We start from the raw sequence: 26,842 nt of genomic DNA, 5'->3' as shown, positions 1-26,842 counted from the left end.
ACAGAGAAACTTCTCAGACAGGAAAAATCAGTCTTCCTCTTGTCTGTGGAGCGGCAGCACAGCTAGAAGAGACATGAACAGGTTTTCTTATCTCAAGCTAGACTGCTACTGAAGACACGTCAGTCAACCACTTCATTCAGCACCACACCTTCCTGGCCCATATGACTCCCGCAGTTAGGCAGAGACAAATGAGACAGAGTGGGAGTATCCAAAAGATGAACGTGAACCATTCTACCAGAGGACCCTTCACAGGCCTCTGGGATAAACACCAACTTACCTGTCTCAACTTTGTCCCAGCCTGTATTATGAAGTTTCTGTATTTTTTTTTTCACGTGTTTGATTTTCTTGCCAGTTGCCATTTGTTACATCACGAGTGATTTTGGCATTACTGTGGCATTTGGCCATTAACACTAGAAGTCTGCTGATCAGATGTGGCACAGAGCCTCTGGAAACCAAGCCTGCTCACAACAAAGACTCTCCATTCACTGGCAGCACAGACACATAATGAGAAAATCCACTCCTCAGTAGAGCAGAGCCTTGTTCATGCGTGGCGTCTGTCTGCAAATCACACCCCTGTCCAACAGCTTCATGGAGCTGCCCTTTCCCAAAGCACCTTCCAGCACTACCACTGCATCTCAGCACACGCAGTGCACTCTAAATGGCCAGGCAGCCTTCTGCAACACGTCACAGCATCTCCATTTTGCCTCGGCATCTCTGTTAACTATGTGAAAAGGCACACTCCACTTTTCCAGTCGTAACAAATGATTTCTGATGGCCATGCTTGCCAGGGAGACTTAAACACACACAGACTCTCCCGTTACGCAGCATACACCTCTACCAACTTCTTGCCGTCTTTGGGACTTCAGGCTTTCCAGTCCCTGTCAGTCTTCACATTATTACTTCTCTTCATTTCCTCACTTCTTATACTCAAAAATGCTCCTGCAGATTACTATGGCAGAACCGATATAACTGGTGCAAACTGGCTTTGTGCCCATTTCTGCTTCAGGTGCTTGCATTCCCTGCCAACACTGAAAATAGCATTGGATCCTTTTTCCAAGTACAAATTCAACTTCTCACTCATCTTAGCTAGATATTTTATTGCTATTGTGCACACAAGGACGTTTCTGTCGTAAGTACCAGTATCTGACACACATTGATGGGACAGTTTCCTGTTTCTTGGCTGACTGCTGCGGTTTCAGTGGGCTTCCACGCTTCTTAAGATCTTCTGATTGTGATATGCCTCAAATACAGTCTACCTGGATGCCTGTATCACCACTGGCTGTGTAGTCAGTATACCTATCATACAGTGTTTGCTTAATTTTGCCGTGCAGACCTCTTGTTGTTTGCACTCCTCCTTACCAAAATACCCAGTCGATTTCAATGTGACAGAAAGTGAGCAAATGTATCATGAGAAACATGGGGGGTATTTGCAAACATGCACAAATACATACATGCATACCCAGGCGCATACTCAGACTGCTTTGTTTGTACTTACCGTAATCTGAATCTTTAAAACAGGCATCTAAGTGGTCCTGGTCTTCATCATAATCTTCAATGTCAATACTGTTCTTTGTGCTTTTCTTTAGTAACCGCTTGCCGGCATTTTTGTTGCTGCCACCACCTGTTTTTTTAGAGTTTTGTGTGGAGATGGAATTATTTTTCGCCTGATTGGTACCCCATGACGTCTGGAGGCAGGACTCTGACGACTGGAGGTTTGCCATCGATAGCATGCCCTGGATTGCTTCTTGCGTGCTGGGTGAGGCAGGTGGCTGACTGTGGGGAAACATTGAGAAATACAAGAGCTATTAGTGATTGCAGAAAAACACAAACCCCTCACAAACAGTTGACTCCTTTCACTGCACAGTGTTGCTAGAAGAGATTTCCTGATTACTGCCCTTTGAGCAGCTGGGCACGCCACAAGTGACACCAGTTATTTTTATGCTAACAGCAATATCACAGACAGCACATTAGATTTGGAGTTGCTGCCCCAGAAGCCAGGAAGCGGTGTGCCGCACAGCCAGGCATGTGATGGGCAGCTCCCTGGGGGCTGTTGTCGCTGGTGGGTGAGGACAGGGGTCAGGTAACTTGTGAAAGCCTGTAACAGCATTCCCAACAACACAGTGTCTCTACTACCAACTCTGAGAGCTTATGGGTCAGCACTGGAGGGGGATGTCATGGTGGGCTTCTGCTACATACTGCCAAGCAAGTAGAGGAAGAAGTTGAACAACTGGAAGGAAGCTCATGATCACGGGTCACAGTTCACACTGGGGGCTGTCACCACTCCAGGATCTACTGGAAGAGCAACATGGTAGGGCACAAGCAATTCAAGAGATTTCTGCAATGCATTGGGAGGGTTTTCTGATGTGGATGTGGGACGGATTGATTACAGGAGATGCTGGGGAGATACGGACTGGATGGGTGGACTACAGGGTGGGTGGAAACTTGAACTTGCTTTTTGGTATTTTATTGTCAGTTGTCAACAGGCATGGCACATCTGCTACAGAAAGAACTACATTCTTACAGAGTAGGCTGAGGTCAAATGATGTGTAATTCTGACTGGCATGTACACTTAGCAAGGTGGGAAAGCACCCTCCCCCACAATATAGAAGAATGTAGAAGAATGATAATCCCGTCAGAGAACACCAGACATTAATTCTGCATCAAGCAGAACACATCATCAAATATTTCTAGAACTCTGGAGTTTCGGCAAATCGTGGAATGCAAAAAAACTTGCTGTGGTAATGATATTTTTTACAGTTATGCAATAGAAGCCACTAACATACAGCATTTCCCAAGTAAATTAGCAGTACCACATCGCTTTCGCTTACTTGATTTTAATTTAATCCACTTTAAACCATTACGGGGCTCCAGATAGAGTAACATACAAGACATAATGGGAGTTTCTGGGCACTAATTGCATTTATAAATAATCCTGAAAATGAATTAAGACTGGTGCTAGCAGCTAGCAACTCAACGAATAGAAGAACATCGAAAAACTTATTTAGGAAAGAGACATTTTAATCCCTTCATTACCATGCCAGATGCCTTAGCCTTCTTTCTCCCTGTCAAAGGCACATTTTGCACCATCTCTAAGAAATGAACATATTTTCTTTCAATTTTTTCCCCCAACTGTTTCTTGCAAACACCGGACTCTCAAAACACTGCAAACAGACCATCAAGCACTGACCACTAAACGGGCAAATTAGAGAGGAACTGCCTTAAGCAACACAAGCTTCAACAAATAAATTGTGGAATATGATCAAAACCAGTGGTTCTGGGAGTCAAACCACAACCTGAATGTGTGGGTGAAATGTCTCAAAAAGACAGAGCTGCACACGGGACAAAGTGTTTCTCATTAGGGCATGTGCTTGTGTGTACTTTCATTAGAAGCATTTCAGCTTTCTAAGCCAAAAAAAATTCAAGAAGAATCAGGAAGCAATTTTTAAGCTCTGGAAGGCCATATCCCCTTTCTGTAGCTTCACCAATGATTTAAAAAAAAAACATTTATGAAAGTAAACTACCTGTGAGTCACAACCATGACTTAAAACACATTTAAAATGAGCGTGGGAGCCGGAGCAAAGCAGCCAGAGTGCTTCTGCCCCCATGCTCCCTTCCCAGCAGCCGGCTGGCAAGGGCCCTTCAAACACACAGTGAGGTGGCACTTGGCGATAGCACAGACCCTGCCACTGCTCTGCAAGTCCCGGCAGCCTTGCTTTCCTTTCCTCAAGCTAAAAAATGATGTTGTGGATGAACAGAGAAAAAGACACTTTAACAAACTGACTGGTAGCAGTTTGTGCCTTTTGCAGTGGGCTCCACTTCAGCATTTTGCACGGCCTCCCTTTTTGGGATTTTATTGTCTCCTTTTACTCTTCTAAAGACAAGGACACATGATTGAGAGATTGGTTTACTGCAATAACCGCTTGCTGCCTAGCAAGCATCTGGTGATTTTCAGCTGCGAATAGTGCAGGAACTGAAAGAGGTCCACCCTGGAAACTGCCAGCTTCCCCTGCAACACCCAGCACTGCGCAGTAAACCCCAATGCAGCTGCTGCACGGTCCACAGGCAAAAGCACCGCTCAGATGGCCAAAAAGGCACGGCCAAAGCAGCACAGTGGCTGCCTGGATGACCCACAGGGCTGGGCTGTGGAGGACGAGTCCGAGGTATGCCAGGCCCAGCTCCCACCCACAGCCCACGCTGAGCTGGTACAGAGCCGGGCAGGCCAAGCTTGCACCCCCACGGAGCAACCTGAGCTCAGAAGCCTGCTAATGAGCCACGTGCATCATTATCATCAGCAACTGCCTTTCTGCTGCTGCTCCCAAGACTAGAAACTGGCAGCACGTCTTCACGTTATTAACACAGAGAAGCACCATAACAGAAGGGAAAATCTGCTGTTCAAACTTATCCCCAATAAAATCTCCCCCAGGGCTGACCAGCCTGAGGTGCTGGTTAGGACAGTGGGATGAGGAGCAGGGAAGGGCAACTCATCTCGGTGGGAACCTGAGGAAGAAGACATTGGTCTGTATGGCACAGATGGCTTTGCGCCCTACACACAGTGTTCTCTGCAACTATTTGTTGTGTTGTATTTAAGCCTCAGGGCCTCAGTGTCCCAGAACAGCTTGCTGTTGCTAGCAGGATCTTCATCAGGGAGGAGAGCATAAAGCATCCCTTCAGGCTACGTTTTGGGGCTTTTACATTGCCTGCGTTACCTGCCTAGACTTGGCAAGAGCATCCTTTCCCTGACAGCATGTTCCAGAGCAGGTGGCAATAGGCAAACAGCTGTGATTGTGACAAGAATACACACAATTCAGCACAGACAGACTAAGGTTTTACCTCCCTAGTTGAGGCTGGCCCCTGCGCTGTCTGGGCACAGGAACGATCCCAACACCCTGAAGCTAGGAGAGGATATCATGCAGGCAGCCGGTGCCTCACTTTTCACAACCAATTCTACTACTGCCATCTCTGTCTGAGGGTTCAACATCTCTAGGCAGATCATCTCCTCCCTTTCACAAGCAATTACTGAGCCTTTCACCTATATCCCCATATTTAGAAATTGAATTTATTAATTTCAGCAGAATATTACTCATTGAAGGGTGGCTTCTTCCCCATTCTCCATGTTGCCTACACAGATGGCTGGAGGCACTGAAGGGCAAGGCGGAGATGAGAGACAGTAAGCTCACTAATGTCTCACCTTGTCTCTGAATAACTATCGCCCAGTCTCATCTTATCATTAGGGGAAAAATAGATAAGGGCGAAGGAAAGTCACAGGAACCAATAAATATTTTCTAAATGGAAATAAGAACTAACTTGAAACAAGAACTATCTCATGGGGTTACAGAGAAGACAGAGCCAGACCTTTCTCGGTGGTACACAGCAACAGGATGAAAGGCAGTGGTCACAAGCTGCAGCAGGGGAAATCCCAACCCAACATAGGAAGAAAGAGTCCTTGCTGAGGGTGGCCAAGCAGCTCACACAGAGAGTCTACAGAATCCCTATCCCTGAATATACTTAAAACTTACCAGGGCAATGCCCTGAACAACCAGGCCAAACTTTGCAGCTGGCTGTGCTGTGAGCAGGCGGCTGCACTAGGTGACTTCCCGAGGTCCCTTCCCACTGTCGTTACTCTGGAATGCTTCGAATAAGAACCACTGAAAAACAGTTGTGCATGTAAGGGGAAGGCAATAAATCACCATCCTCTCTCTGTGATAGTATTTCCCTGTCATTTCTGCATTTCCCCTCACCCTGTGGCCAAAAGCAAATGAACTACAAAGAAGAAGTGGAGCCAAGACAGTAATGACTTATCAGTATTTTGGAGAAGTCACAGTTGTATAAAACTATGGAACTCAAATGATTTCAAGTACAAAACCAGTATTTCCTTCCATACTTGAATCACACCTGGAAACAACAAATAATTTTGAACAGTTCAAGATCACATGACTACCAGTCCCTCCAACCTTTTTTCCATATTCCATTTCAGTTCTTTCAGACTGTCTCTACATTTATAGCAGACCTTCTGCAGGACCTCTGTCATCATCTCTCCCCATCTTGCTACCATTGACACAAGTACGGGAGATGCAGCTCTCTAGAGCAATCTAGGTAATGCCATCAGGGCATTTGGTTTGGTCAGCTGCAAATGACAGTCCAATATCTTACAGAATAAAGTTTCACACAATTCAGATAAGGTCATTATCACAAAAAAGCCCTGACCTGCTCCCTAAGTTACTGCTGGGGTTCAGCAGTGCCGGGACTGGTCTGATAGGGCTCCATGTTTCCCACTTGAGAGCTGGCTCTCATCTGCACAGACCACTGTGTGAGCAAAGGAGATTCCACATAGGCCTACCTGCACTACTGCTACGTGAAGTATCCAGAACATACATTCACATATATATATGTATATATATAAATGCATACATATGCCTACCCCTTATCTGCCTTACAAGTAGAGAAAGATGGAAATTGTTCCTGAGAGTCAGACACGACCACATTGGCATTATGTTGCGACACAGTATGTTTGCATATCATGTTTCTTCCATTTTTTAAAAAAAATCATGTTACGGCCATTTGAAAAGCCTAGCATAATTATGAAATGAAACATAGTAATTTCATTTATCAGGAGCTTTTTTCAATCAAGCTCCAACGCACACTGCCAAAGCCTAATTGTTTATACAAGAGCCAAAATTGATATGACACATTCCCACTGAACTACCACACACAGTGTAGTAATTCATGCAGAGTTTAGTTACGTGACTGCATTTGCAACTTTGATTTCAGAAACCACAAAGTCTGCAAATACACTGTGTACAGAGCCCGGGCTGAAAGGAGGAAAAATGAAAGGCCAGAGTCCTACTCTGTTACTGAGCAGCAGTTTTAACCCATTGCAGATGGCAAAAGACACCTCCCAAGCAAGGAAGAGAATCTTTGAGGACCATTTCTTTAACCTGTTTTTTCCGCTTACCCCTGAATTTGTGCACATCGTAAGCAGGCAGCGAACCATGTTATACGTGGAATGGCTAGTAGTGTAAACATGGCCAAGGCAGATTTCTTTTAATTCTTACAATGGTTGATAAATTTTCTTATTTTATACCAAACTTCAAGCATGGGAGTCATATTACACTGGCAACTTTATTCCCAGAGTTAGATAACACCTAACTACCTGCCCACATGTCTAATTACCTGCCAAATGTGAGTGTAAATTCAACACAAACACTAGTTCCATTATGCACCATAACACAGAATGGAAAAGGAATTCACAGGAACAGTCGAACAGACAACAAGTGCCAATGTGATCATTTCTTTTGAAGAGCACGTACAGAGTTGGGGCCAAATCTCAAAACATAAGGAAAATCTAGAACCAGTGACCCACTTGAGCTCAGACAACAAAAAATATTCTATTTCCTGGGAGCTGCAGACACATGGGTACCTCTCCCCATGCCCTCTGCAATCATAGGACGTGGTTGGCTGTTTTGATCAACCACTCCTTGTTAGGGGGAAGGCAGTAATGGAGGAAAAACAGGACTAAACTGAGATTATATCTCTTCCCTAGAAATAGCAGCCTTGTCAAGATAAGCCTTCTAAGGATATGTAGTGACTATGTTACTTGACTTTAAAATCATTGGCTTTTTTCACCCCCATTAGGAATGAAAAGAGAACTCTTACAGTAGACTCTGCATGCCCACCTCAGTTCAACACAGAGATGAGGATCCCTGTCACTGTGCTGCAACAAGTAATAAACTCTAAATGTTGATGCACAAAGGCAGGACTGCCTCTCACAGAGCTGCTTGGTACTTCCCAACAGTCAATATAATATGCTTTAATCTCTTGCAACCATCTAAGCTGTGAAAGAGACAATTGCCTAATAAATTGAGAAGGTTGAACCAGAAAATGTTTCTGGTACAGCAAGACTCCCTCCTTTAGATTTCTCTGTAGCTCTGTCACCACACTGCAACCTTAAAAAATTCCATCTTCTCTCTTAACATCAAAAAACCTATCTTTTTTTTTTTAAACTGCTTTTAAAATTTGCTTCTATGTTTTCCCTTGGTAACTTATTCCATATGTTCCCCTTTGACCACGAGGCATATCTTTTGGAATTCTCAGTTATGGCTTTTAACTTCCAATCTTTCCCAGGTTTAGATAATATCTTCCTCTCTGAGGGGACCTTCTCATTCCATTTTAAGAGATTCTTTCAAATTTGCAAGCTGCACTTCTCCTGGGTCACGCACACCCAACACCCAGCAAGGGCACAGCACGGGTGAGGACGACAGCACCAGTCTCTCTTTGTCCAGTCTGTTCTCAACTCTCAGACCACTCCTACAGCTATTTCTCTCTCCTCCACAGGTTCTGTGGCTTTGTATAACCAAGGCAGACCTAGAGAAAGCAGGGAGGAAAAAAGATGCTGTTGGGGCACCCCAGCAACCACTGAATGTGGTATCTGGCTTTACTACTCAAAGCAGATTGGTTTTGCTGCTTTGCACATATAAAATGGTGCAACACACCTCTTGCTTCCATGCAACATCTGCTATATGAATCATGAGTGGGATAAATGCTGCTTCAAGCAGCCAGCCTGGAGAACCAACATGTCCTGTCTGCCTGGTGAAGGTGGTTTTCAAATGAAGGTAGAGTGGAGATGGTAACTGGCTTACTAAAATGCCAAACAAGAATAGCCTCACTGCATGTTGCAGATCATTTCCCACATCAACACCTAGCCTGTCATTCTCACCTTTCAGAGGATAATTCCTTTGTTTGCACAACAGGCATATTTAGAGGCTAGAAACTTGTGCCAGCCATCTACCAACAGCCCACAGCTTCCAAAAGTACCAAGGCTGTAGTCCCCATGGAGCAGATGAAAGTGCTTAGGTGAGTACCTCTGGTTTTCTACAGACGGGGGACAAATCATTCAGTTAAGACTGCAGCAGCAAAGATCTACTTAATCAGCAGACTACTAGGGAGCACAGGGCATAAGACGTAGCAGTTCATGGCTACAGTGCCATTCTGTGCATGGAAGCCATAAAGTCAGTTGACGCTCCCCAAACCCCTTCCCAGGGATTTCTTCCTAAGGTTTGAGTTAAGCAAGACATTTCCATATGTGAAGAGTCCCGCTAGCTTCTTTCGAAACGACATATGTGCTTCTATTACCTAATTCTCTATCAGTAGTTCAAGATCAGACTTGGCCTGTGAAGAGTGGAGGTAGTGAACCCATACATTTGTTTTGAGATGGGCCCAAAAAAACCCCTTGTTCCAGACAGTCCTGAACTGCAGGATTTGAGTCTAGGAACCGTATTTTTCAATTTTGCATTTCTTTTCACTGCTCACTGTTTGGATTACTAAAAGATCTAGTGCTGTGCCTTAATAACCATATTCCAGAACATCCAGTGTCAACTTCAACATCCACCGACAGTGGTCCCATTTGAAACACAACCAAGCCCAGGCAAGCACTTCCATTTTAGGTATACAAGTACCCACAAAAGAGTGTATTTTTCCAAGCCATGTGCTTTGGTGGGGAGAAGAATGATGACCGGGGTGTGAGGGAGGGTACACGGTTTCCTATTTTCTTCTTTCAAACATTCAACATTCGGGGAACTGCATGGCACCTTACAATGCCTTATGGAAGGAATGCTGGTCATTTAGATCACTTTATTACATTATTACTACATTAAAAAACATTATTCATGCCCTCAAGCTGTATTCACTGAGCTGTCTCCTCCTTCTGAATGATTCATCTATTATAGTATTATTGCTAAAATGGATGTTCAGCATTTACAGATGTGAAATGCCTCTATTTGTTTAAATTATACCACCAAAATCTTTCCCACACACTTTCCCACCTCTCCCTCCAGATCACAGGATAAAGGAAGAATTTGCTTACTGGAGAAAAAGCAGTTACTGAGCTGCAAAATTCATTCTCTCTCTCTCACACACATGCACAAAATCACAAGAGAGCAATTTTTGTTTACAGGTAAGAGGAAAAAACATCCCTTGGTGCATACCTGTTGGTGTTATACTCTAAACCCCCAACTTCCTTGCTTGCCTGCAAAAGATCAAGAATTCCTGCTGAACTTCCACTCTCTTTCTTTACTTTGGAATTGCGCCCTGGCTTTGCCTCTGTGTCAATGTGAAGCAAATCTTCATCTGACGAGTCATCGCTCTGCAAAAACAAGGAAAAGACTCAAAAAAGCGGAAACTCACTGAATTAGTCAACAAGAACAGCACAATAACTTCTGCAGCCCGCTGCTCCTCCAAAGACACAGGGCTAGCATTCGTAATTTGCTTTCATTGAAGACAAAAAAAAACCCAAACAAAACCAGGTACACAGTAAAAATCAGTCTCCTTGCAGCCTGTAGGCATGGTAGGTTTTTCTTTGCCCTTCCAACCCTGGAGAACCAGCTCTGAGATCTGATACTGTGCATGGGATCAAACCACTGTAACTGTGGTGTTTCCAGGTGCTGTGTTCCCTTCCCAGCCCGTGTTCCTGTTCTTGAGACCATGACCCATGTAGCAAAAGAAGTGAATGTGTGGCCATATCTCTGTCAGCCCAGATATGCATCAGGGCACGGGTCTGTATCTTGCAAGACTATTAACATAGCCAATTCAGACACAGGGACAGACCCACTTCTGCCATCCCTACTGCAAGAGAACAGGAAGATCTGACAGAGAAATGGGATAGACACATATAAACAGTGGCATCTGAGGCCACTGAAGGAAGCTACCTGCATCTAACTCTTTCTGGGGCTGGTACCCCTATGCACTGTAGTCGAGAGTGTAATAGAACAACTTTTCTCCCCCATTCCTGCCCTGCTTTCAGGCCCCTAAAGTCCCAGCCCTTATTGCTTAAGACTGCCAATCACTGTTCTCTCCAGGAACTGGCCTCACTCCTTACACTTCTGCACAGCGAGATACCAGCATGTTTTTCCCTGTTCTCTGTGCACCAGTCTCCAGATGTCAACTACTGACTCAGGCAAGGAGGTCTGCACTTGCTCTTGAATATCCCTGAGCCGAACCAGGATGAAAAGGATTCCTTAGCTCTTAGGGCCAAACATTTCAGTCACCTACAGATCTGTGTTAACAAGCTATTTTGCTTTTTCTGACTTATTCAGATATTATAATATGAATTTGTATTAACCACAGTTGGGCAAAACATTTAATTTTAATGTCATTTAATTTCCAGCATTGAGCTTCAATGCTAACACAGAGCAAACTTAACACCTGTGCTGTTCAGCTTCCTGAAAGTAAGCTACCAACAGGCACACTGACACTGCCTCAAGTTAGGGACATGCTAAAGTATCATGCTGAGTCAAGCGCATTCTAGATGTAAGCCTGTAAGGGCAGAGGCAGACTCTGCTAAGTGATAGCAAACAAAACCTTTGATTGTTACATTAACAGGTGTTAAGGGCTTCTAGTAACGTGAAACGCCAAATGACATGAGTTCAATTGTAGTAGCATTACTCTGAGTTTCATCTGTCAAACATGAACATGGAAATTTAATGACCAGTGTTCAATGCACATGGAGACAGGAGGGCAGACACAGGTTGGGAGCACAGCTTGGACAGACCCCTGTGCCTGTCAGCAATGTAACATCAAGCCAGGTATGACAGAAAACTCCTTCTGACCCTTCCCATTCCTTCTTATGGCTTGCTCCTGTCCTTGTGTTGTGATACAACTGTCATGGTCCCCACACGCTTCCCATCAGGCCTGATCATGTACAAGCAGTTCAAGCCACAGTACCAAATTATGCTTAGTCCTGGCAATGTCTGAATGCTACCTATTCTGGGCAGACTGTAACTGCAGAATGAAGGAGAGGATGTGACAAGAGCCTGTAAGAAGGCTTTGCTGCTGCCATTACAGTACTGCCCCACATACTGTTAGAGACATACAATGGGTGCTTGCTTGTGATAGGTACAATAATAGCCATACCTTGTATGATACTGACTCCACCTTTGGCTTCTTAACAGGAGTGTGCTGCAGAGTGTCTTTTTTATCGGATAAAACTAAATTAAAAAAAAAAAAGAAAAGAAAACCAAAGTCATGGTTCTTTTCCCTTCAAAAAACAGCACTCGTAATCCACTTATATTTGACTGACAGTTAAGATATGGCTTGCTTTATTATAAATCACATAGATTTTAAAGACTAGTTTTGGACAATCAACAGCTAAGACTTTGTTGTGCAGTTACAGACAAAATAAGAAATATTCTTACAGGGCAGTTCTCTTTTTGTAGTGTTTTTCTTCCTTCTGATTGGAAACTCATCAATTTTTAGTTCACCATCATCTGACACATATTCATATTCATCTCGTACAGGTTTTGCTTTGTCTTCTTTAAAATTCTGCAGTGATCCAAACACACTAGTATTCAGCTGGGTTTTGACTCCCTTTGAACTGAAAAAAAAAATTACAAATCAGTAACAACACTTGGAGTGGAAAGCATTTTGTGAATTGACAGAGAGGAAGACAATGAGTATCTTTATGCAGAAATCTCAGTCAACTTGAATACTTTCAGAGGTGCCACAGCAATTCAAATAATTTTACAAACACATTTCTGAACCTACAATTTGTATCTCAAAATATGATGCTGACTAGAGTAGCCTTGGCTGGCTTCAAATAAGCATTGTATTATTTAAAGCTGTCTCAAAGTGTATCATGATATGCATAATGCACACACAGCATGGAATTTTGGTATGCAGAGTTCATTTAACAGTTTGTTAAAAATGTACCCTGAATAGCATCTGCCCAAAATCCACCAAAAATAACTCAATTATTAAGAACGTGAAGTGCCAAAACATGAGGCACTGCCTGAATACTGAAGACACTGTTCTCAAGCAAACTACCAGCCTCAAAGATAGGCCTTTGCTGTTATGGCAAACTAAGCTGGGTTCTAGGTAAAATCAAGTTCTAGAGCAAAGAACTTTTTGCATAAGTGTATATTTTACATTGACCAGAAAGGCAGATTTTCACCTTCTTGTATAAAAAAACATAAATAATGACTTTAATCTGCTTTTTTAGGTGATATGTATTGTCATATTTTTTACTTACCCAAGCAACTTCTTATTAGAGAAAGAGAATGTAAATTTGTTGTCCTTATTTCCTGATAAAGGTGTCTTTTCTGATTTGTGTTCCTCTTCCATTTTTAGAAGTGAATCAGGCTTACTGTTCTGAAAGGCCAAAGACCCAAAACAATAAAATCAGTTAAATGAGTTGTTGATATTTCAGATTCCTAGGTAACCTCAGAGAATCCATCGATCCATATGCAGAGAAAAACATGTTCCCTCAAATGTGGTAAGTAATAGAGGATTATACTCTTCCATAGACTAACATGGGTTTTAGTCAGGGACTTGTCCCCATTCAAGAAGCACTTCAGCACCAGTTTAAGCAGTGCCCACCACAAATACGATGCCAAATTTAAATATTGCTCTCTTAAATTAGTATGGACTGAGGTAAAATACTAACCACACATTTTGTGAATCAGAGCACAGGCTAAGCACACTGCTCATCAGCATCATGCCTGTGTGGCTAAGGACAGAATCTTGCACAGTGCCTGTAACCTCGCAAACACAACTGCATTTTATTCCTAGGCTCCACTTGCTTCCTTCACACCTTCAGAAGAGCTTGAATTATGAATTTAATAATTTAATATCAAAGTCATCCAGTGCAACGGAAGCCTTTGATTATTTTTTAAGCATCACCTTAATACTTTCCTAAGCTGTACTGTCTGTGGAATTAATTGGTACATATTGATCTAATCACATTAACCATGACTTTCTGTAACACAAAAAATTTAGATGTCTCTAATGTTAATGATTCATGATTCTTAGTAGTTTCCCTGCAGCAAAAAGCAGGTACTTTGGTTTTGTTTTGGGGAATTTGTTCACCTTTGTCATTAGATGTTCACAAAGCAGGCAAAATGCAGACAGCTATTTCTGTGAGAAAGCCTAGTGTCACCTTGTTTTAAATGGTACCTGGAGAAAAAATGTATTATTCTATGAATGAATTTTACTCACCCTACATTAGCCCTCCAGGAAGGCGAGCTTTTAATTCATGTGGCATAATTCAGATTTCATTAACTCTACTTTTATGCCATCATTAGTTATTGATTTCTCTGGAACTACTCCAGACTTATAGTACAACTATGTTAAAGTAAGAATTACAAAAGAGATCAGCACTGAAAAATCTCGCTATTAACAGTGTTCCCACTTGCTTCACTAAGGATGAAGATGGACAATTCAGCATATACTTTTGAAGAATCTGCCCCCTCTCCTTTATCAGTGATTACTTGATCATTTTCTGCTCAAAATTTTTCCTTTAGGAATTGAAAATTGGTGCCTCATACTCTCTGCTTAGGTAGACCTATGAACATTTCTCCACCCTTGATTTATCACTATGTGGCAGAATCAGCAGCAGAATTTAACAGGAGACATTACCTTATATTTCCATTTGGCTTCTGTTTTGCTTTTATTTTGCTCTCGAACTTCAAACTTCTCCACCTCATTCTGCTTACTAGCAGTTTCCTTATTGGGAACACTTAAAACATTCTTTGCAGCCTGGGGAAAAAGTCAGCATGTACTCTTAATGAGGATGGAGTGCTGGCATGTTACAGAAACACATTTTTTATCTGGAATATAACATGATATATTTTTGAAAACTCCTCTTCTGATTCATTCTTTTTGAATCCAAATATGAGATTCAATCAAATATTGCTGCTTCGGAGAATGCAGAAGACTAGCTGCATTTCTCCTTGATATACCAACATACAAGAGTACTCTAAAAACATACTAATCTCCCTGCCTATTGCTCCACGGACAGGTTTCACAAACTGCATACAAACTACTAGGAAATTCAGAAGCATTTTAGAAAAGACTTATGGAAACTTCTTAACAAACAGCGTACAATACATTACTCTGTCAGTGCCTCAATGAAATCCTGGCCCCTACTGAAGTCAGCAGCAAAATTCATATCGAATTAAAGGACATCAAAATGAAACTTGTCCTACATGGGCAAAAATGGAAGCAAACTATTGTTTTATCTTCAATCACTCATTCTAGAGCAAAATCTCATATAAATAAGATGCTTTAGAAATGAGTTCCTTCATCTTTGATAACTGATTACAGAAATGCACACGAGTGCTAGTAACACTTGAAATAAGAATATATTTCTAGGGGCAAAAAAAAAAGCCATTAAAAAATGTCTTTTAATTTTCATCTCATCTCTGTTTGGGCAGGCAACTGGCAGCAGTTTGCCAGACTCAGTCTGAATCAATAGGTTTCTTGGAGGCTTCATATCAAATGAATAACCAAGCAAACAGTCAAATCAAATCGAACACTCAGGTAAAAAAAGGGTGATAAGCTAGCAGTTAAAAAAATTTCACTTACTTCAGTGGAGATAGGGTTTCACACTGTGTTGCTTACATTATTTTTTTCATGAGACCTAAGGGTCATTTTATCCCTATTATGCTGAGAGAACAGGAAGAGGTTAAAATATGACCCACCTTCCCCTTCTTTGGCGTCTCAATCTTTGTCAAAGCCTCCTTTGTGTGTGCCTCCAGCAAGTCGAGATTCGGGATGGCTGGAGGTGGACTTTCTTTTGCCTTCTTTCCTTTCTTTTTTCCTTCTCCCTTAACTTTTGGTGTTTTGGGAGGCTTAGGGGGTTTGGGTGGCTTGGGAGGTTTGGGGGGTTTGGATGGCTTGAGTTGTTTGGGGGTTTTCACAGTTTTGGGAGTCTTTTTTTTAGGGAGCTTTTCTACAGGTGGGGGCGGAGGTGTCACTTGGACGGGTGATGGTGCCTCCTCCTTCTCCACAGGACAGATCTCCTCGGCATTTGTGTTGGCACTCGTGTCTGCTTTGCTGGCTTTTGAAGCATTCTGTAGTTTAGCACAAAATGGGAAGGCATTCAAACCCACCTGTCTCACGTTAGATATTCACCTGCACCCTCCCTTCCTTGGGGAAACAAACCCCAAAGATCCCCCCTTCAATAAAGGGGTAACTGCATTCACCGATCAGGCTGGCCAAGAAATGAAGACCACACCACATGCCACAGTAACGCTCTGCTCACCACTAATTCCCGCCCCCACATCGCTCCAGCACAAGTATGGCCTGGAGAAACTCCAGTGGCTTCGTAAGGAATGTAACTCTCACCAGGTTTTATCATCAGGTAGGACTGTTAAATGGACTGCCCATACAAACAAATGTATAAAATGAATGGTCTTTTGTTTAAAATGCTAATCGGCTTGAGCACAAACCATTTCCATTTAATTCAGATGTGATAAATGTAGCAGAATCATGTTTCATGCCCTCAGGAAAAATAAGCAGTAAATAGCTGCCCAACTAAAATTAACACTGTCTGACTAATTAAAAAGAAATTATTTTCTGCTTAACTTGTCATTCTGACAATCAGAAAACTTATACACTACATCAAAGAGGATAAAAGGACAAGATAGATTTCAATTTTGAGGTCTTTGGATATAGTTAGAAAGGGGGTGGAATGTAACACAGTGTCTTCTTAAAACAACTGAACTAGCTACTGTCACCTTGCACTGTCACACATCCCCACTAAGTGGAATATGACACCAGACTAAATGGATGATACGTCCATGCAACCTCCTTTTTTTGTTTTTTTGGGGGGTTGGGGGTTTTTTGGGGGGGAGGTGGGGGGTGTTATAATTAGTATCGCATCTGCTGTAGTAACTCTGCCTAGAAGCTGGCCAAGAACAAGGCCTCCTATCAGGACAATGCACAGAATAATAGTCCCAAGCTCAAAGTCATAGACAAGACCAATGAACATAAGGAAAAGGAGATACTACATAGGGAGCAAGATCATGGGGATGGCAACAGTGTTCTTTGAGTTCTACCATATTTTTGGGTAGGGAGTAGCTAAAGTGAAAGAGAAAAAAAAGGATGGGGGAGTGTGGCCAGTCCAGATAAGAGAAGGCGGAGGGGGAAGGACTTAGGGCAGGCAGACACAGCGTAAAGCTGAGGAGAAAGCAAACAGGAGCCCAGAACACGTGGCGAGTCAGCCACAGACAAGAGTCCTGAGCAGACCCCCTACTGCGAAACCTCACATGAATTCTTTTAATGAAGAGAGGGGGGAAAAAAGATTCATTTATTTCAATTCATCCATTTTATAGCCTAGATTATTAAAAGACCCACAATATAGTTAATATTACGAAAAGAGCACAAACCTCACTTAATCTTATTTCTTTGGCAAGGTCCTTGATAAGTTGTGCTGGTTTGAAGTTTTCTGGTAGTTCATCTTCATGCTCTGCTAAAGCCTAAAACACAACAAAGCCAGACTGCTGTTTCTGTGCATGTTTTTTGCAAAAATATAAAAAAAACTCATTAAGTGACACATCCATATTTTTCCTATGTACTGAATTCAATACTGACTGCATCAGTAGTCCAAATAAGGTAAAAATATATTTTTTCCCCTTCTAGATATTATTGTAAATAGTTGTCCTGAGAGAACAGTGTCAATAGCCTTTTTCAGATATTATTACATTTTCACAACTGTAACATCACTTTGCTCACACCCTTATATAAGATTCTGTGAGAAATTCCTTTTCTACATCTACAAGGAGAGATTGTCTTAGGCTGGTGTCTTCAGTGAGTGTAATAGGCATATACCTTGTCAGCAGAGTGGTCTGGGAGCTCCCTGACAGGACTAACAATATTTGCATTCACATGTCACGTTACAATATTCAAAGTTCAACTTTACGCAAATGCCAACACAGCCTGACTTCCTTTGACTCACTACTTCTCATCTGCATGCAAGTGGAAAAAATAAGCAGAGTGACATGGAGAAGAGAGCTTCCACACCAGTCAGTCCTTCTACAGGAAACCAGGGAGCAATCCTGAATTCAGGCTCAAGCACTGTCTTTTTGCAGTAAGGAGCAGCCAAGTCCCTGACTACATTTAAATCTGGGACAGCCACCTAACTGACCTAAGTATGCAACATTGCGTACTCAGCTGCTCATCTCTTCTTAAAATGTCTGAAAATGCTAAAGCTGCTAGTTCCCCTGTTCACGTTTTATGATCGAATGGCCTCTCTCCTGCAGCTAATTCCCCAAAACTTTAGGAGCAACACATGCAAGAATAACACTTCTGAAATGACTGCAGCAGGAAATTCAGGCTGCAAATCCCTTTAAGCCTTCTCTCCAACCAATATGTATTTCCTGGCTCAATTAACGTGTTGATTTGCAGGAACTGGGCACCTTGTGCACACAAAAATGGACGCATTGTTCTAGGCCTCACTTGCATACACAACCTCTGCTTAATTGATTTGGCACATTGAAATGCTCTGTCAGGGAGAACATTCATTCAGCATCCTTTTGGCTGTGTGCAGAACTGACTTTTTTAAAACTCTGGTGGTACCTTTTTTTCTGCTGACTCCTCATGTAGCACTATGAAATCCCAGCTATCGCCCTCCTTCCATGTTCTCCCAGTCCCTTCTCTTTAAGATTTTAGAATTAGCTGTTTTGCTATGGCAATATTATTTGTTCTAGCATTCGCTCTCTGTTCCAGTGACTGACAAACCTGACAAACACACAGTATTAAAACAGGCTTCTTCTCCTACCTGTTTTTTAGTCCATGACCTGAAAGCACCATTGAGAATTTTTGCTCCTTGGAGTAAATGAGCAGGAGGTTGTTGCCCAGCTTTATGCAAACCTAAGTAGAGGAAAAAACCAATGCCATTCAAACACTGATAGCTAAAGTTGTTTTACATAAAGTCTTTACTTTGAAAAAGTTTAACTGTACAAGTTAACCCTTTGAAAGTTGGTCACCACAATCGAATCCCTATTATAACTTGATGATAATAAGGAGTATATTTACTGTGTCATAAATCCAACTCAGCCTTCCTACACTGTGCTCCTGTAAGTTATATCTACACTGGCAATTCTTCTGGTTCCTTTCTTGGTCCCATACTCAAGCTAGCTTCCATGTTCATACATCCTAGGCTGTGGGAATAAAAAGGCACCATCAGCGGTTCTTTTATTCTGATTGAAAAAGCAAGTACCAATAGCGGAAACAAAGGTTATATTGGGCAAAGCATTTAACTTCTGCATGAGTACAAGCTTGCCTAAACTTTTCCCCTCATTACAGTTTTTGTTGAGCTGGTCACAAGGCGCTCCCTTCCAGGCGACACTCAGAGGGACCCCTCACCTTGCTTATTAATTAGACACATTTTTCATGTTATAAAAGGATCTGGTGGATATCTGTAGATGTGTTCTGTAGCAAGAGAAACAGAGGCGAAGAGCTAAGTGAGCCCAAATCTGTAAAGAACACACGCACATGGATGTTTGGATCAACTCTGAAGGAATCTGATTTGGAAGATTTTCAATTTCACAGAAACCTTTGCTTTAATTCTCAGTGCTCCTGCTGGCCACATGTCTGATGTTCCTGTGGCCCTGCATATATGTGACCTGTCCATGTACTTCAACCGGGATCAGCAGAATGATGGGAGAAGGAAGTGCTACTCCATGTCTCAGGCTGACAGAGCATGTAGTCTATTAGGTTAAAACAAGAAATGAAGCCAGATTTGACAGGCAACTAAAAACTAAAAAAATGTTACAACATTCTTTGCCTCTGAGGCAACTTAAATACATTTTATAAAGTAGATGAAACTTTCCCTTAGGCATAGGTAAGAGGGACAGTTAAGGTCCTTCCTACAGCGACATGGCAGGATATTCAGGGGAGAGCTGCACCAGACCAGCATGTTCTGCTGGTAAGTAGTTTTCAAATACTAACAAGACTGATTTTGGCCATCTGTCCATCTTCTATGTGGCACATCAGCCCCCAAGGCTAAGCAATTAAGGCAGGCAAAGAAATGCAGTTTTACCTTTGAAAGTCTCTAGTAGATGCTTTCCCATATACCAACATGCAGTTTCGAAGTTTGGAAACTGGGTCAGACTGACAATTTTCAATCGTCTTTCTACTTCATATGCCCTGTAATACAAAGCCACATGAACTTAAAGCATAGCAGGTCACAAGTGTGTCGCACAGTGACAAGCACTGCTCATAGATGCCCGAGGTTCATTCTGCAGTGTTTCATTTCTTTGTGCTGCTACCACGTATTCTGGCATCAGACCAAAAACAAAACAAAAATAACACTAGTAAGAAACTGTGTGATACAGATGTAAGTTTTATTGCATTATTTGTCCAGCATCAGTAAAGAACTACTTGTATTGTCTTACACTGGGCAAAGAGCCCAGCTGAGCAGGTGGGGGCTTATCCAGAAGGCGAACGGCATGTTCTAGGGTAAAACTCCTGACAGTTTTTAACACTTCTTCCTTCAGGACTTGGCCACATCAATCCAAGCACCTTACATATCCTTTCCATGTGCTACGCAATAGGTATAAAGACAGCTTAGAATAACTCAGCATGGGAGAACACGGTCGAAGGAGACAAACGTGGGTACACTTTCCAAAATCGCCCAATAGAGTTACATCAACGTTACTGCAAATGTAGGCTATTTAATAGGAGAGAGGATGGCCAATTTATTAAAAACTGAGCCTCTACCTAACTTTAGATTTTAAAGACAGATTACCTCATCTGCATTTCAACACTTAGACTATGTAGAAAATGTCCTGCAAAGGCCAGGCAGTCTACAGGTGTTAGAGTTGCATATATCCAACCTAAAAGAGAAAGAGAAGAGTCCTGAGGATAAAAACTGGAATGACAGTAGCAAAGACTTTATTCACAACATGATATTTATACTTCACTTAGCAACTTTCTTCCTAGGTACCAATGCAGCTCTTCAGTCCAAGTCAGCACTAGAACCACATACTTTTGAACAAAGTTGCATCTGGCCCCTTTTTTGTTTTGCACAATAAAGGTCCAGCCCAGGAAGGTGTTACACACCTTTGGCTCCCAGTCCCAGGACTGCCTTCAACAGTGGCAGACAGTGAAAGGAGACATACTGCTCACACTGACATTACTTTCTTGTTACTGTGAAAAGCAGCAACAGCTACATAACAGTAGCTGCTTTCACATCACCATAAAAATCTGTGACAGCTCCTGACACTGACTTTATTGTAGTGTCAGGAACAGGTGTTTTCCAAACATGTATTTTCATACAAAAATGTACTCAAATTAGTGAATCTCTATAAATTGCTCAGTGTTTATTCCACCATCTGCTTCACATATGGTCATGAGAGAAATACCTACTTTCCACTTTTTACAGTCAAAGTAAAATTCAAGTGTGTAAACATTCTGTGCAAGAATATACTCACACCCAGAAAAACGGTGCACTGGATGCTGCCTCCAAAACACAAGTACCTGTGTTGTTACTTACTCACAGCACCGGAAGCCTCAACTTAGATTATAGACTGAGTGGGCAGCGCATCGTTTAAAGGTACATAGAGGGAGAGAAAACCCCTGTCCCAAATCGATTACAGTTTCAACAGGTAACAGGGAGTGCTGGAAACAGCAATGCAAATGAGGAAATAATTGTTCGTGGTGAGAGGAAGGTGAGGGACAGGGGCAGGAGTAGAACTGAGTTCACTTAAAACTCTGCACTATCTTCTGATCAACTCCCTATCCTTATGAAGATCCTCCCAGGAACTGAGAAATGCAAAATCTGCCATCCCTAACCTGCAATAAAAGCCCAAGTTTATCAAGTAGCCCATAAAAATCTGTGACACCCAGGTCTTCAGCCTCATGTGAAACCATAAATGCACACCCACACTCGTGAAGGCACCTATAGTTCCTTAGTGTCACGGGGAATCAATGACCGTGAAAAGGATTTTGCGGGGAGTCAGGGTCAGAAAGTAATTCAATGCAAATTCTCTGTTAGATGACAAAAAGCACGAATGTCATGGTTGGATATAGAGAGAGAACTCATGAGTTACTGCAACCCAGACAGACCAAGAGTGGAACACTCTACCTACCAGTTGTATTTTTAAAAGGCTGCTAAAATATTGATAGGAAGCAATAAAAGTTCTGATTTTTTTTTTGGCAAGCATATGAAATTATACTTCTACTGAGAATTAGACTTCATACTTTGTTAGAGAAAATCGTCAAATCACATCCCTCTAGCATTTTGGACATGCTATTTCAGCAGCAGCTCTAAAATGAGCAGGAAACCTCACCTGCAACAGCCTCCTCACCTGATGGAATGAAGAGTGTCTGTCCTTGTTTAACTGTGCATTTGTAACATTTATCTACTTGGTCTGCAAAAAACATCTCACTGTGGTTTGCTGCCGATTGCCAGCGTTCATAAAGAGAAATATTTGCAGAGGCTGGTTTGATGAGATAAAATATCTTTTCTCCCTGAATTAGAAAATATAAAATTAGGAACAAGCAGCCAAACCAAACAACACTGCACTGGCACAGATACACACACGCAGACAAATATTTATCTAAATATATACATAACATCATGTATTTTAACACTATTTAAATAAGATTCACTAGTCAGCTTTGTACAGAACAGCTAAAATAATTAAATCACTAGCTAACCACATGTGCTCAGATTTGTGGGACTGATGGTGCAAAAAGTTTACAGCGCCAGGTTCCATTAACCTGCAAAAGCAGGACGTAGTATCTTTCAGGCCTTAGGTGACATATGTGCAGAAGGCACTAAACAAATATTAAAATCCTAATACACTGAAAACACACAGACAACTTCCACACTCCAAGTGGCTTCCTCGCTCAGTAGACCCTGGCACTGCTGAGAGCATACCTATTTACAGCAGTTAGGGCTCTGTGTATTACTTACGGATCCAACAGGACCATGGAGAAAAAAACCTGAGACCTGAATTTTTGAGAGAATTTTAGGATTGTCTTCGCATATAAAATTTAGTTCATTACTAGATACACCGCAAAAACATGACCCCTCACCTTCAGCACATGGTACCACGCAGAAGCTCCTCCCGAATCTATGTGGAAATCCGTGTAGCTGTCCTTCACACAGATCAGGCAGTACTTGGTAACTTTTGGTTTAGCCAGAAGAGCATCATCAGGCCAATAGTTTTCCACCCAGGACAACTTCTTAACTATATCTGGAGGCTCTACAAAACTGGACATCCTTTACAGAGAGAATTGAAAACAAACATGCATCTTTTTAAAAAAGAGCACAAGGACCCTGACACAACAAAAAGCAGAGTGTGACTTTAATACTTGTGTGGCAATCTGAAGCAGTTCCTTATGTGTCAGTGGAACTGCTCTTCATACAGAAAATTTGTGAGAACTGTTTACAGACAGAGTTTTAAGACTTTTTTTAGTATGATGACTTAGAAACAATCTTTTGACTTCTTGCAGTAGCAGTATTTATGATCAAGTATATGGTGTTTGTATTTTTCCAGTCCCTGCCTCTTGCTATGCAGGCTCAGTTATCAATAGCGCTGTTATCACAGTCACTTTTCCAGCCCGCTTCAGAAGAGAAAGTGAAATGTGTACACTCTTACATAAATGGCCTGGTAAATCTTAAAAATTTGCAAGTTAAGCTCAATATTAAAAATCCTAACAACAATAACATTGATACTTAAGTACTAAATAAGCCTTGATCTGATGCTGAAAATCACAGTGATCTTTTTATTTAAACTGACTAAGTTACATTAAAAGCTCAGAAGAAGGAAAAAGTCTAATTTGGGTTCATAATGTGAATATATTTAAATTATAACATATAATATTTATTTATTTTCTACAAATGAATATATATTGAACATATATTTATATTGCATATATTTATTTATATAATTTATATATTATGTTTATATTAAATATATAATATATACTATAAATCACAGCTAAGATGACATAGTGGCATGATAAACAGGTCTTAGAAGTGTTTCATCCCAGAATGTGCTAAATTTTACATTTAAGTAGTCCAAAATTTGGACTAATATTTGCAGGGGGTGGAGGTTCACTGTTGGACGCTCTAAAATATCACGTCAGTAAGAGTATCTGCACTTCAAACTAAAATTAAATGCTCCCACGTGTCATTTATGCTCACTGTCAAACACTGATAACAATAGCTCCATTTAAAATGGCAGGGAAAGATGGAGCAGTGCATTCAATTAAAGTGTCACCGTCTATGTTAAGAAATAAAATATTTGCTAGTTAATGTCTAAATTAGCAGCATATGAGTGACAGCTCCAGCAGTCCTTCAGAACAAAAGACCTCCTGTTATTCTGGGATAATGACAGAAAGCTAAAAAAATCTCAACTGAAGATACTGGTAATCTTTGAAGCCTGTAATTACTAGAGATGCTTTCTGCAGAAATGGGTGTGCACTACTAAACACTAACTACAGGGCTAAAGGTAATGGCTTTAAAAAAATGAGCTTGTAATTATTCATCAGCCTTCTTTTTTAAGGCTACTTTAAGTCTTCTTGCTAAAATGGAATGCTCCCCAAAACAACCATTCTTTATTTTTATGTTGACACTCATCATCTTCTGTGTAGCATTTGTATATAAAGGAATCTTTTCGTTCTCTGATGCTTCCGTTCTAGGAGTACTAGCTACCCAGAAGGACTACAAGAACTGTAAAAATGATCTGCACAGTTGCATGAAGTTCAATACACTATAGATGCATCTGCCTACTTCTGGAAAAAAAGCACAGCTCAGGTGATGCATACAGCTATGTAAAGCACAAAGCAAGAACTTGAACTTTTAGGCATTTACATCAGCTAATTATCCTATACATAAAACATAGAATATAAAACATGAGGAGAATAATAGGCTTCCTGTCACTGAGGACTGGTGATATTCACAGAGCCAGCACCATCACCTCTGGCTCACTGCATCACTAAAGCACCTCAGCCTCAAGTTCAGAGCTGATCTGTACCATCACATCCCCCAACTTTCCATCGAGAAATCAGCATCACTCTAGTTTTGAACTGCTGTCATACAGATTACAGGTTAACTAACAAAAGCACTGAAACTAAAACTGTAACACATGGTATAAGATTACAAAACAATAATAATTTCAAACTTATTCTCATTCAAGGCCATCCAGTGACATGTTATGCTATTCCTAAAGCCACACCTCATCTATTTACTCACTCTCCACTACTTTAAATGGAAGATTTCTGTACATACAGTGTTATCATACCTCTGTGGTCATCTCTGTCCTCCTTTCTTTGGTCTTATCGGTATTTATCAAGTTGCATCTAAGTACCTAAGATCATGCTAGGAACATACTACGTTATCATTCACTACCAGGACGAGGCAGAGAATTTGCTCCTGGAGCATCAAGTTATGTTCTAGTATATAGTTGCACTGAATTAACTATACCTATACTACTGAAGTTAAAATAAAACTGAAAGGTACCCAAATGTTCTGTTCTGACATGTGAATGCTGATGGCACATGAACGCTGATGCTATGCAGGCATGAATTACCATGACAAATGCTGGCCCATTTAGTCCGCTATGTACCATTCTCCTCATACAGCAAATAGCACTTTCATTTCCATGCCTTGCCTGAACTGGCTGTATATGGACGATGCAGTGGAGAGTCAGAGCAACAAGAAGCCGCTATGCCAGGGTTAAACAGCACTTCCTAAAGAGGGAACCACCGGAGAAGGGGGAGGCTGTTCAAACTCCCCCAGCTGAACCCCACCATGTATCCCAGACCCTGCGCGGTGCAGCAGGCTGGACTCTCACCTCGTGTCCGAGAACTCCAGGTTGGTCACATTGAGGACCCTTTTCCTGTTTGTGCTGTAGTAGTAATCCACAAATTCCTTGAGCTTCATCTTGCAGTCTTTCTGCTTGGTGACATCAGTGACATCAACACTCCTCTCTGGTCCTACAAATTAATTCCATGAAAAAGAGAGATTGAAGGGCAGCCTGACTTGCCCCATTTGTATGCTTGGGGGTGAGTTAACATTCCAAGAAACGTCTCAAGCTTTTGATTTTCTGGTCTTCTTAGCCTTTGTATCTTCCCTGGTGTTTATGTATGTATACACATATACACATATGTATAAAAGATATGTATATACATAAAATGTATATGCATAAAATTGTGCTTTTTTATTCATGCCCCTGACATAATTATTTCTGTAGTTTTTATCTTTAAAGGATTAATGCTATCTTGAATCTATTAATTTCATTATGGATTTTATTTGCTTGGTGAAAATTATATGCAAATACCTGTATATCCAGAGTAAGCCCTACACACCATGCTGTAAAAGTCTTGTGATTGTAGACAAGAGTGTAATACTGGACAGGATATCTTGCCAAACCGATTTTCCAAAATTGTGAGTTCTCTTATGCTCTACTTTAAATTTTTGCTTAGGAAATCTATAATCGAGAAGGAGTTTTGCAGGAAAATTCCGATTTTTTAACATGATATTTCAGGTGTGCCACAAAAAAAAATTACTTTTTGTTATTTTACCCAAAATTACACCTATCAAAAATCCATCCCCTCTGTATTAGACTACAGAGAATAATCTCCTAGTACTTACACATTCCCTTTGACAGACCCTGTTGGATACAAATATCCAGTGTTAATACTGACCGTATTAGTCAATTAGTGGAATTTTATGCTCGGCAAACCAAAGAACACATGGAGAAAGTCAGAGCTTTATAAAGAGTGCCCATTTCTAAGCACACTCTCTTATCCCTTCTGCAAGAAAAGCATCTCTCCAGTCTTTCTTCCCTTCAGTTTTAATTGGCCGTATTTTTCCTCTCTCAGCGTTTCATTCATAGCTTTTTTCACATTAGGAGGGGGGAAAAAAATCAATTTGTTTTTTCATGAAATGCCAGAACAGTAATGATGTATTTGGCAGTCTTGTTTGTGGTGTTTTGTCCTCTGCTACTTATTTTAGGTTGTTTCTAAAAGACATTCTAGGCCCAATGTGATAAACTACAAAACAGCGAGATAAATCCCTGCCTGGGAAATCCCGTTCAAGTGAACTAACCCCATGGAG

At 41.4% G+C, this 26,842-nt stretch overlaps 1 protein-coding gene across 3 annotated transcripts in view; it reads right to left on the bottom strand.

Annotated features, from left to right (window-relative positions):
* PHF2 (PHD finger protein 2) overlaps positions 1-26,842 on the bottom strand; it is an 86,688-nt gene that overhangs the window by 5,845 nt on the left and 54,001 nt on the right. For all 3 annotated transcript variants that reach the window (XM_052776523.1, XM_052776522.1, XM_052776521.1), the window contains exons 5-18: positions 25,578-25,719; positions 22,813-22,999; positions 22,080-22,242; positions 20,519-20,606; positions 19,811-19,917; positions 18,548-18,639; positions 17,157-17,246; positions 15,468-15,839; positions 14,404-14,523; positions 13,019-13,137; positions 12,186-12,364; positions 11,905-11,978; positions 9,981-10,138; positions 1,496-1,773 (exon numbers count right to left, since the gene is read on the bottom strand). In XM_052776523.1, coding sequence (XP_052632483.1) covers positions 1,496-1,773; positions 9,981-10,138; positions 11,905-11,978; positions 12,186-12,364; positions 13,019-13,137; positions 14,404-14,523; positions 15,468-15,839; positions 17,157-17,246; positions 18,548-18,639; positions 19,811-19,917; positions 20,519-20,606; positions 22,080-22,242; positions 22,813-22,999; positions 25,578-25,719 — 2,169 coding nt within the window. The remainder of the gene's footprint in view (positions 1-1,495; positions 1,774-9,980; positions 10,139-11,904; positions 11,979-12,185; positions 12,365-13,018; positions 13,138-14,403; positions 14,524-15,467; positions 15,840-17,156; positions 17,247-18,547; positions 18,640-19,810; positions 19,918-20,518; positions 20,607-22,079; positions 22,243-22,812; positions 23,000-25,577; positions 25,720-26,842) is intronic.

Source organism: Harpia harpyja, chromosome Z, assembly GCF_026419915.1.
Source record: "Harpia harpyja isolate bHarHar1 chromosome Z, bHarHar1 primary haplotype, whole genome shotgun sequence".
In the NCBI taxonomy this organism is placed as follows: domain Eukaryota; kingdom Metazoa; phylum Chordata; class Aves; order Accipitriformes; family Accipitridae; genus Harpia; species Harpia harpyja.
The sequence above is the reverse complement of the archived record's forward strand: the minus strand, read 5'-3'. Positions and strand labels throughout refer to the sequence as shown.